The following is a 13,161-nucleotide window of genomic DNA, read 5'->3' as shown; positions in this document are numbered from 1 at the left end:
ATAATGCAGAGCCTCTCGTAGTGTGCGTAAAGACAAAAATGAGGACAACTTCTAGTTTATTGCGTTCATAGTGGCAGCTGTGACATTATCCTACAGATCACAGGTGTGTTTGATAATGAAATCAGTCCAAATCAATGCATGACACCAAATACAGGAGATCAGAGTTGCCTGTGCAGCAGCTTACATACTGAGCTCTTGCAATCTGTGTTTCTCCAGCTGTCATACTAAAAAACCCACCACACCAAGATCTGAGTCAGGGCTGGACAACAACAGTCTACAGATTGCAGCTTCACAACACCAGGAGAGCCACGGGTCTAGCTTAAGGAAACCAAATGACTTGTTGAACCAATGTCACACAGGTGCTCTAGATGCCAGGTGGTTTTACAAGCATTCTCATGTGTAAATCTGGGTACACACTATGCGATCCGCATGCTACATGGTTCCAATCTGTGTCAGAACACAATACCGTAAGCCGGATCGCATAGTGCGCGAGCCCACGGGTAGTTCACTGCATCGTCCCATCTGCTGTGCTGCACAGAAGTTCGGACGATGAACAACGCCATACAGCATGGAATAATACATTGCACCTCCGAAAACCGAATCGAGCAGTGTGTACGGATGGAGCGATGTACTGTTCGATGGTGTCGGCTGGGTACATAAATCACATAGTGTGTACCCAGCTTAAGAGTAGCAGATACTCCTTTACACTTCAATGTTCTTACATGAGAGTTACAAAATACAAATCTGTATGAATTTCAAAATAATGGAAATGTATAATAGAATGACACAGATCCCAATCTGTGAGAAAAAAGCCTCAGTCTATATGGAATTTGATAAAGCATCCTCCTCATTATGCATGTAGTGTCCTCAAATGGACTAAAGGTGTGTGTGATTCAAGCAGGGATTTCACCTACTAAACACAGCTCCCACGTGGACCAGTCGTATTTCCTGTCCATTGAGAACCAAGGCCCTCATTCAGAGCCGTACGCTCTGAGCAGAGCGCACGCTCTGAATGAGGGCCGGGCTCCATTTTCATGGAGCGTCCTCCTGGACGCTCGTATAGCTGTGGGTCACCACCCACAGGCTATACGAGCGTGCTTTGTGATGGCCACGATGGTCGTGACCATCGCGACCATCGAAATTGCGAGCCGGAGCCTGCGGTTGAGGTTTTCAACCGCAAGCTCCGGAGTGATTTTGGCTCTATCAGAGCCAAAATCACTCCCACTGACATCACTAGTGATGTCAGTGGGCCGGCTTCTGACGGGAGGCGTTCCCGTGGGAATGCCCCCGCCAGGGAGGCACGCCCCCGGCACACCCACCAAAGGGGGCGTGCTGTCAATCAACATTGACAGCACGCCCCCTTTGATCGGACACAACGAGCGAAGGACTTTCCTTCGCTCGTCGCGTCTGGCGCATGCGCACGACGGAGCTCCCTCCGTCGTGCGCATGCTCAGTGCATAACATCGACCCACTTGCGAGCGGACAGCCGCTCGCGAGTGGGTCTGAATCAGGCCCCATGTTCACAATTTACAAATTGAGTTAGAGCTTGAATCTCCCATTAAGATCTCATTACCATCTCACTCCATTCGCAAATGTCAGCCCTTCAATACCATACTCATACTATAGCTAATCATGGGGGCCTTGGGTATCCTTATCAAATGGGCATATGGGGGAGCTGTGATAAACTAGCAGGGGTTGTACAAAGTTAAGTTAATTAGGACAAAATGCACAACACATTTTAATGTTGTGGCTTATTGATCTTTATTTTTTTAATCTATCTATATACACACACACAAATGGGACTAGAAGAGTTACTAAATGAAACCATGCAGTAATGCTTTACAGTTTTATATATTATAAAATAATTAAGAAATGTAAATAAAATAATTAATCTTTATTTCACTTAACTTAAAACAATACTTAGAGAATCTCAACTAAAGGTGAAATATCTTAAAATTATAGACAAGGAAAGAATTAGGTGTGTTTAGAAATTAAATTGTGTGATTAAAAATAATTTTGTACTGTAACAATCAGCTATTAATTTACAGTATATCCAATATTAGTTTATTATTTGTGTCACTTATATTGTATTTACTGTTTAATTAATGCCATTTGGTAGGTGAGGGATTATACTCCTCTTTTGTGTTAAAAGATTTTATGTATGCCAACTACTGTATGTTCTCAGGGCCGATGCAAGGTTTCCGGGCACCGTAGGCAACATTTCACAAACTGCCCCTGCTCCCTCCAATTCATAATATGCCATGTATCAGTCTCACAAGATAAATAACGTCCCACACAGCAGTGTCCCAAATTCATGATATACTATATAGAATATTACACACAGCAGAGTGCCAAAATCATAATGTACCTCATAAAACGGCCGCAAATTCATAATATATCACACATCTGTGCCACAAATTCATTGCCCTTCTGCTCCATGGGAGGTTTCTGTCCTCCCTGAGCTCGCCTTAGGACACCTGCGTTACGGTTTGACAGGTGTACTCAGCCATGAATTATGCCATTCATTTATTTTTTAGTGGACTCAGCGGCGCCCTCCAGTGGCCGGCGCCCTTAGGTTGCCTAATGGTAGCACCGGCCCTGTATGTTCTTGATTTTAAGAAAATATAAAAAGTGGGCATTGCTTGGCAGCCATAGGGGCAGCAGATCATTTGTATACAGTAGCTCCTGATATAACTGTATTATCTGAGCTAATCTAGGGGAATCCTACAGCAACCCAGCCCATACTAGAGTGGAATATTGCACCTGGACACTCCAAATTGTGAGAAAGCTGAAAATAGATTCAAATTTAAGGCCCCCACACACGGAGTGATATAGCGGCCAATCAGACGGATTGTTACGGTATCGCCATTATATATTTCCGTGTGTGGGTATGATATCGGCCAGTGAGCACTCCCGTGGGGTTGTCTGACGCTCCTTCAGATCTTTTTGCTGGTTCAATTCATCTGGGGGATCGACAAACGATCCCATGCAGCGCTATGCAAGGGGAGGGGGGGTACCAAATCGCTCCATGTGTGGGGACTGCCCGATATGTCAGCTTTCTCTTCAACCTATTCTCTCTAGATGGATACATTCATTGAAAGGTCTGGGTGGTCCGTCCTGCAGAAAGGTTCTCCCATGCCATCTATTACAATTAAATGGCTTTTAAAATTCAGTATTTTCACTCAATGGGCCTAATTTGCCCCAAAAAGGTCCATTCTGCACAGCTCTTTAAAATATGTAAAAGGTGAATTAGATTTTTAAAAGAAACACATTTTGTACAGCAAGTTCCCTCCATGGCTTAACTCAGAAAGCTTCCGCTCCACATACAGTATAATAAAAAAAAGAAAGCAGCTGCTATAGGTTTAGGTGCATGCAACATTAATGTATGACAAAAGGGAACAGAGCAGTGACGATTTTGGTGAAACAAGTCAATGAAAAAAATGGAAGTCCAAGCACTTTCTTGGCTTACGTTGCCTAAACCATTAAAAATATGGACTGTATTTTATACCATGTAGAGATTGAAACATATTATCCGGATTCTCCAGAAAAAAATAATGTAAGCCCTGTTTACTGATACAAAATGTATCCCTTTTCTTACCGTTCCTATTTCATTTATGTGAAAAACGATTCTTTCATTTCAAAAGAATCCAATTCCCGGTAAGAGTCTGTTTTGACAATAAATAAAGTACAGAAATAAACATGGCTGGAGTTGACCTAAGTGGAGACTGTTTTGCTGATGGACAACTTTTGAGTGTCATGTCAAAACTAATTCTTTTTGTGTTGACGTCAGGAGGAAAAACGACTAAATGTCCTTGGTTCAAAAAGACAATCGCCGTAAATTAAAAATTGCTCTCATGCGGTGCCATCTAGGCTTAAAAGAATGCTCTTCACCACTGTTTTGGTGGACTTATCATAGCTTCTAAATAGCATTTATCGACTTATCCAAGAAAAATGATAGTATTTCCCTTACGATAGAGTCTCAATAATTATCAAGATAACTTGGGGTCCTAAAATGCTTAGCTGCCACTCACTGGAACCAACTGCATATACTCCATACAGTAGTAAAAATAAATGAGTAGTAAAAATAAATGGAGAAAATAAGTGCATAACTAAAAAACAAAACCTACAGTATAAAGTCATCTAGACATGGGGACTGTTTAACAGGAGTTCCTTCCCAATTCATCTCTCTAGGCATTCTATACCAATATCCTATCTATATCTATAAGATGGAACATGGCATACTGTATTACATCCACCCACCCCCCATCCCATGCCTCATCTTCCACTATTCGCTTCTAGAGATTTCTTTACTAACTTTAGATGGTTGTCTTTGGTTTTATGATAATATTATATAGATGTTCCATTATAAATGTGTTAGAAATTAACTGGGCTTCTGGACAAACTGTGTTTGGTTGGTGTGTGTGTGTGTGTGTCTATCTTATTTAGCTAATCTTAATTAGAAAATGCTACACATATCTTTTAAATATCATTTACTTCACCATTATTTCTAAAATGTTCTGGGCCTGATTGAGAGATGGACGACGTAGAGCCATTTTGGACACAAGAGCTGTGGGTTTTAGTGAGCGTTCCTGGTAGGTAACATGGAGGTCGCTGACAGCGACTACGTCTTAAGACACAGTAGATGCCATTGGGCGACTCAGTAGGCTCAGAATCAGTAGCAGCATTAGTATAAAGACACCAGAAGATGCAGCCAGCCGCATCTGTGTGCACCCCTGAATCAGGCACCGTGTGTACTTGTAAAATGAAAAGCTAGAATAAATGAGAATAGTGCTAAGAGACACAGATCACTCTTACCTCCCATTGCTGCAAAGTTAGGGTCAATGTGCAGGGGATTCCAATCTCCAGAAAGACGATACAGAGCAGCCTGTGGGATTGGGGAGCAGAAATGTAAATATTCATATGCCAGGCTTAGTCTAGTCACAAAAGTGCAATACTCTCTGTGCCTGACTAGAGCACCATAATAAAATACAAGTAATTATGTTTAAAATGAACTATTTAGCACTATGGAACAGTTAATCTGAATGATTCTACTAATGTTCACATCATTACAACCTGCATGCATCACTCTAGTGCAGGGCCAGGATTTTCTACACTTCAATACCAGATGTTCCATGGGATTTCTATTTGAAGTTCTCATATTTGTATGTGACAGCTCAGATATCAGGATACAACTGTCAAAGGAAAAAGTACGAACTCAACTGGGCTAACGCTGCTTTGTAGGATAGGATAGCTTTATATTTTCAGAATACTGTGACAAGAGCACTGGAATAGTATTTGAGGGCAGGTATATTAGTCCCAGGTTTCGGACCTACATATTTTAAAAACCCCAGGAAAATATTTGTTGTTGTTTAAATGGCTTGCTGAGTGTTTTAGGGCTTTGGTAAAAGAGGTTTAAAGGTTCCTGGGGTTATGGAATGAGAGTGAGGGCAGGCTTCATCCATGAGGCTCATTTCAGGTCTTTAGTGCCTCTAGCCTTAAGGTGGATACACACCTGAAGATATATCTACAGATCGAGTGATCTGCAGATATATCTTTAGATGATGGTCGTTCATACACACTGAACGTCCATAATCTATGTGGGAGCCACGTGTCCCGCTGGCCGGGAGGTGGGTCGGGGACGGGGCCACCCCCCCTCCCCGCGGCTGCCGCCGTGTGTGTATGTGCGATTGGCTGATCGCCCGTACACACTTGCCAATGGACAGACATATCTGTCCATCGGCTGTGCTGCACAGCCAATGCAATATGTCTGTGAACGACGTTGTTCACAGACATATCATCTGTACACACTGGCCGACGTGCAGCAGATACAGCATATTGGCCGATCAATTTATCGGCCAATATATCGGCCAGCGTGTACCCAGCTTATGAGTAGGCTAATTAGCACTTACACTCGTGTATGTGAAAAAACTGTCAGGCTGGACATCCAGGCTCACACTGCCTGGGGAAAGGCACGCAGAGTCTCTGAGAGAGAAAACCTGCTGCTTGGTACAAGTGAGCTATACTTGCTGAAACTTCTAATGTTTTTGTAGATGACAGTCAGGAAATATTTATGTTTATTTTGTGCCAGACAGGCAAGGTGTTTATTTTGAATTTTTTTTTTCAGCTTTATAAAACTGGCTGAGGTCTGTTGTACCCGAAACCTTAGACTTGTGTGATCTCTCAGCTGCTGTTCACCAACATCTACCCCAGAAGATGGTACCTGCCATCCTAATCCTGTTATACAGGTTGAGTTTCCGATATCCAAAATGCTTGGGACCAGGGGTATTTTGGATAATAGAATATTCCGTACTTTGGAATATTTGCATATCATAATGAAATATCTTGGGAATGGGACCCAAATATACACACACAATGCATTTAAGTGTTATATACACCTTATACACACAGCCTGCAGGTAATTTTATACAATATTTTTTATAATTTTGTGGCTCAAACAAAGTTTGTGTACAAACATAACATTCATTTTTGTTTCATATACACCTTATTCACAAAGCCTGAAGGTAATTTTATACAATGTTTGCAATAATTTGTGCCTTAGACAAAGTTTGTGTACATTGAACCATCAAAAATCAAAGGTTTCATTTTCTCAGTCAAGCCAAAACAATTCCGTATTTCGGAATATTTGTATATGGGAGACTCAACCTGTAATACCAAATGATTTTGAAACTAAATGTCACAGAAACACATATACATTGTTCCTTTCATAAAAGTTTATTCCCTAATCAATTGTTACAATTCAAAAACAGCAAACCTAACAACCCAAAATTTAATTTTCAGATATGAAGAATGCTATTGGAAGAAATTACTGAGCAACAAAAGAAACAACCCAGTCTTGTTCAATTAATGTGGTTTCAAACTGTAAAGTGCAATGGAATATGCTGCGCTATATAAGAAACTCTTAATAAATGAAATAATAAAGATCTGAAGTTGATCCCGGTGACGATAGTCCCAGAATGCGGAGTGATCCATGTTACACAGGGGTTGAGTGTGGCACCATACTTTACTGTAGCACTAGAAACACTACTATACTGTTACTGTAAACGCTTTAAAGTTCCCATCTCTCAAGGCATAACCTTCGGCAAATCTGGTAGGAACAACTGCAGTAACATTAACAGACAGTATCTGTTTCCCCTATGGCTCTTCTCTTTCCTGTTCTTCTCTTCCATTAACAATTAGCTTGCTTGCTACAGATCGTAAGGCAATATTATTATTGCTTAGTACATACATGTTCTCATCAAACAGTATCTTCTAAAAACAAATAAGTAACCAGGGCTGTGGAGTCAGAGTCAAATTTGGGTGGAACCAGAGTTAGTAGAAATGTACTGAATCCTGCTTCAAAATAAAAACGTATTTATAACAATATATGGTAAAAATTTAATTTGGTCCTTCTATTTTTTTTTCAGGTAAAATAAGAGGGAGTTGGAAATGGCCGGAGTCGAAAGTTTCACACACCCAAACCACAGCTCTGCAAGTATTGTAAGGTGTTTATTGAACTAAAGCCCTGAATCTGACGGAACAGACAAAAAGGTACTCTATGCTGTCTGGAGGATTATAGATTCCTGCTCCCAGGAAGTGTGGACTTCCATACAAGCGAATATAGGTGTATTCTTTTACACCCACACCATCTGGTACGCCTTGAATTCTATTTTATGGTGGAATTTATTGTGTTATGTGTGTTTTTTAGATTCGCATTAAACGTTATCACACTAGGGTGGCTCCCCTTTTCGCTCTCTTTTTTTACATATGCATTGGTACACGAGAGTCTGAGAACCCACCCGTATTGGAGCATTTTGGAATCAGAAGGACTCCCCCCCCCCCCCTAAAGTGGAACTTATAGAGAATTTTCCCAAAGAATTTGCATGTGAACTTTTCTACCTTCAGATCTAGCTACCTCAGGACTATTTGTTTATTTCATTTATTTATTGGTATTTTGACTTGCGCTTGGGTGTCTTTTTCCTTTTATAATGACATTACATATACAGGTGTATTATCATACTCCTAAGCTCAATACACCAATGCAACGCGAGACCTCTGGTGTGAGTGAGCGGCCAGATCCAGTGCGACTCTGCTTGCGTCGACCGGCTTTTTTTGCACGAAAATGTCTCACAGTCACAATGCGATGTGATTAAGACGCACCAGGAGATGGCACTGATTAATTTGAAATGTGACACTTGTATATCTGTGTGTGACTAACCATTTACGGCCAAAAGAGATGCCCAAAAAGATGCTCAGTCGCAGCAGACTCGCACGGGTTTTGGCGCGCTGAGAGGGCCTGTTTGGCATGACTGCAGCAATAGTGTCCAGTATGAGAACACATCTGTAGGTTCCAACAATCCCATGTAACTGTATTGAATCTGGTATGGGCTATGTCCAATCCCACTGCAGCCAATCAGGCAGTTTTGCATAGCACAAAGGTGAAATGCACAGTTCTGTCCAACACTGACTGTCCTCTAGAATTTTCAACTCATCCCACTGCCGGAAGTCTATTAATAAAAGACTATATACTGTAGTTTGTCGATAAAAGAGAAGTGTCTTTCTTACAGTAAGTAAATTATAGACCGTGCTCTATAAAATGCAATTTCTGCTAGTAACATTTCACTTAATAAAAAAAAAAAAAAAAATACATTAATAATGTAATTATACAGAATTTTGTAGCCTGTAATGATCTGAGACTGAGAAGATTAAGCCAAGAGATTTGTTGAGGGCACTTTGATGAGGGAAATGGAGGAAACAGCAGGCATCATAGCTACGCACAACAGCAGATTTTAGTCTTTTCAAAGAAAGCAGTAAAACAACTAATTAACAAAAGGTTAAATGGATATTTAGGGAAAAAAAAGAATTTTTTTTTTTAAATTACACATGTATTATAAATTCCTTATATTGGGAGTCATAGCACGCCACAATTTTTTTTATTTCGTTTAAAAGCCTGGTAAACGACAATCACTGCTAAAATACTTAGATAAGCAATATATGTCTTATTTATCTGCAGAGTTATTATTCTGCAGCATAAAAAAGTAGTTTTATTCAATTAAATCCAGTGTTGAAAACGTCACATCGGTCCTATGGATTTAATTGACTAAAACTACCAGCTAGACCTGGTGAGTGCACCCCGTTCTTTCTAAATTATTCCCACACAGAACATTTAGGGAGTTAAATAATGTTTACTCTTACAAATGAGCAGTGTACTAACTTTGCCAAATAGTGCCTGTACTGTAGCTTAGTAACTTAGGGCTTGTACACGCTGGAATTACTTTTGTATCACACACATTCTTAAAGCCTGGTAAATATGCCTTAATGCTGAAATTCAAAAAAGTATATTGTATACAATTGTAAATTAACTTCATGAACTTTAAAGCCAGTGACAATGTAATGTTGTATGGGATTGCTCATAAGTACATAATAAACTCTGTTCTCTATGTTTACAGAGCATTGGAAATGTGTTTTCAATGCCTCCCTATATCAAAGTATGTCTACATGCAGCACATTTCAGAGAATGTGAACTCATTCACATCAGTCTTTTTCCTGTTGGAGCTTACAGTCTAAACTCTACATACATTTATAAGGTAATTCTGTCAGATACTAATTTATCTACAGTATCAGTATGTTTTTGGACTGTGGGAGGAAACGAACATCCAGAGAAAACAAAAAGTAACACATGTGTTTTACTATACACGTTGGTAAAAGCCCTTCATGACATCTGGTCACTTTAATTTCTCTTTTTATTATCAGTGATATTTTATTTAAAAAGAAATAAGTATAGAATGGAATCAGTATGATTTATCGCCGGACCTAAGTCAGACGGTTCAAACACCGGAAGAGCAGAAGTGAAGTTCCCGATGGGATAAGTAAATTAACTAACCCTCTTTTAGGGGTGCCTAAACCTAACCTCCCCCCCTAGTGCCTAAACCTAACCCTCCCTGGGGGGTTCCTAACCCTAACCTCGCCCCGGGGGTGCCTAATCCTAACCCCCCCTCCCCTCAGCCCTGCACGCGTGGCAGTCCGCGACCGCTGCCTGGCTTACCTTCGTTTGGTGTGACGGGCGTCGGGCTCCCGGCGTCGGGATTTCGACACCTATCATTAGACCACTGCCGGGGTTTGACAGTCGGGAAGCCGGTGGTCAGCATTTCGACCGTCGACTTGCTGACTACACATACACACCGTATAGAATATAAGGGAACAGTGAGGAGGACAGGGAGTCTTAAACTGTGAGAGGACAGTGAGAAGGACAGGGCTGGTGTGAGACAACAGTGACAAGGACAGGGGTCATCTTAAACTGTAGGGATTTTTCAGAGATCCAAAATATTTTACAATTCTCCAACACAATTCAGTAAATAAGGCAACAATGGGTTAAAACATGAGTGAATGATTAAAAGCCCTGCACTGTACATGAATATTACGGCATAACTGCATTTTGGGCCTGATTCAGACCCACACGCGAGCGCACAGCGCTCGCAAGTGGGTCGATGGTCCCTCACTGCGCATGCGCACGCTGGAGCTGTCTCCGGCGTGTGCATGCGCGAGACCCGGCCAGCAACTGGCGCTCCGTCACTACGGGTCTCGCACCAAAAGGGGGCGGCTGTCGATTTTAATTGATTGGAGGTGAGCAGGGGGTGTGGCTACACAAATGGAGGCGTTCCTGAAGGAACGCCTGCCGTTTGTGGGAGGCACCAATGACATCACCAGTGATGTCAGTGGTTAGCTTCCTGCTGGGTTAGAGCAGGAAGCTCTCTGGGGCTTGTGACGCACGAGACCCTACCACAAGGGTCCCATCGCAAGCCCCGATGGTCGCGACCACAGCTTAGCGAGCGGCCAGGAGGTCGCATAAAAAAAAACGCCCTGATTTTTAAAGAGCGTCCGGCTCTGAATCAGGCCCTCTGTCCCTATTTTTTTATACAAAGGGGGAATTTCATGAACAAAGTCATGTAAGTGGAAACCATTACTGAGCGAGGATGACCGGCACAGATTGTCGGCACAGAAAAATGGCTGAATTGGAAGATATGCGAAACAAGCAACGTAAAGTATGTTGGTGCAGCTCTGTTAATGGCTTTGTATGTTATTAGGAATATTTCATATTAGAAGCAGTAAACCGCAAGCGGAAAAAGTATGGTCTGGCAGATAGGAGCAGAAGGAAAATAAGTCTGTAGATGCTGAATTCAAAATCCATTTAAAATGTGATTGGTGTAAGACCAATGACATGGGAATTGCAACAGTCAATGCAATAGATTGAGTGCATGAATAACAAGATTTTGCAGTAATGTGGGTGAGCTGCATGTCTATCCTTTAATTTATTTAACTAAATTTTGAGGGCCTGTTGGCTGTGGAAAGCAAAGCCTATTTCTGTGTCAAGGATGATACATATTGTTGGCAATGAGTTTTAGGGCCCCAAATCATGGAAAACGACCTCAAACCATTATTTCTCCTCTACCAAACTTCACAGTTGGAAGTAACTCATTTAGGCAGGAATTTTTTCTGGGCATTTACCAAACCCAGCTTAGTCTATCAGACTGCTAGATGACGAAATGCGATTCATCACGTCAGATGAAAGCATTTTCACTCCTCCAGAGTCCAATGGTGATGTGTTATACACCATTCCAGCCAACGTTTGACATTATGTAGTGATCTGAGCATTGGTAGTGGTCATGGATTCTCAATCCATGAAGCTCCCTACCATCAACTCTTGTGCCGATGTTGCTTCCAATAGCAATTTGGAACTCAGTAGTCAGTATTAGAATGTAGACAGACTATTTTTACACGTTATGCACTTTAGAACTCTATAATCCAGTTCCGGGAGCTAGTTTGGCTTTGTGGCTGCTCAAAGATGTTTTTTCTTCACAAAATAGCATTTACAGCTGAGGAAGAGTACATAGAGCATACAATTAACAAACTCACTTGATGTAAAGGTTGCAACATTGTGATAGTGCAACATTGAGAATAGCTGATCTCTTCAGTACGACCCTATTCTACTGTTTACCAATAAGATTGCATGGCTGTTTATTTGACTTTATACACTGGTTAGCAATGGGTGTGGCTGAAATTGCAAAACACAATAACCAGAATGCATGACCACATACTACACAGTAAAGGATGTACGTGCTCTGGAAGGATGGATTCATAGGGTGCCTTCCACATGGATGAGTGGGCCCGGAAAGTGCCATGAAAACATTCCCCAGACCACAATACTGCTACCACCAGCGTGTGTTCTTCCAGCATGTTTGTTCTTCGATGTTTCTCACTTGACATGCCAATGTCCATCTGTTCGATGAAGCAGAAAACATGACTCATCTGAGAAGGAAACCATTCGCCAATCAGCGGAGGTCCAATTCAGATACAGGCATGAAAATTGAAGCCTTTTCCGCTAATTCACCTTCGTTAGCATAGGTTCAGTGACCATCTATTTGCTTTGGAGCCCCATACGCAGCAGGGTTTGCTGAACTGTCAATTTAGACACGTCTGGGTGCCCCCAGATTCATTTTGATATGAGCTGCTCCACTGTAGCAAGTCAGTCGGCCCTCACATAGCCGACGTTCACCTCTCACATCAATGGCATGTGGAGTTATCGCAGTTTCCCCATAGGTTATTCGCGATGGTGCAATATGACCAGTCACGATACATCTTCAACAAAGCAGCACGCAAACAGGTCACAAACTGCGCTGTTTCAGAATACTTCCACCCTTGGCCGACAGCCAATAATCATCCCATTTTGCAACTTGGATAAATTATCCCTTTTACCCATGACAGCAACGAGTGATGTGTGCGCAGACGGCCTATCGCACACCTTATAAACCCACCAAGCCAGGCCACGACACGTGACGTACTTCATGGACTACGCGCTACAGACGTCAAATGTAGGAGGTGGTCATAAAAATGTGGCTCGACTGTGTGTTAGCCATATAGCATCCAAGATGACTTGGGTCAGAGGGGTGTGATCATGTGCATCACAATTCTCATCCTCTTGTTGGACTCAGCATCACTGTGCCCTACCATTTTCAAGTTTGAAGATATGTTGAAAGTCATTGCAGTCTACACGGATCCACGCTGCTATCGGTGTGTATTACAAAAGGTGGTCACCTTCTTTAACTGGATTATATGGAAAAAGCAAAATTCCAAATGCAAAAGGACTTGTCAGCAAATTACTGTATC

At 41.8% G+C, this 13,161-nt stretch overlaps 1 protein-coding gene across 1 annotated transcript in view; it reads right to left on the bottom strand.

Moving 5' to 3' along the window:
* Positions 1–13,161, bottom strand: part of HSD17B4 (hydroxysteroid 17-beta dehydrogenase 4) — a 305,815-nt gene that overhangs the window by 51,227 nt on the left and 241,427 nt on the right. The window contains exon 18 of the mRNA XM_088475153.1: positions 4,816–4,885. Coding sequence (XP_088331279.1) covers positions 4,816–4,885 — 70 coding nt within the window. The remainder of the gene's footprint in view (positions 1–4,815; positions 4,886–13,161) is intronic.

Source organism: Taudactylus pleione, unplaced genomic scaffold, assembly GCF_031769625.1.
Source record: "Taudactylus pleione unplaced genomic scaffold, aTauple2 ptg000162l, whole genome shotgun sequence".
Taxonomy (NCBI): domain Eukaryota; kingdom Metazoa; phylum Chordata; class Amphibia; order Anura; family Myobatrachidae; genus Taudactylus; species Taudactylus pleione.
This window is presented reverse-complemented; position numbering and strand designations above follow the sequence as displayed.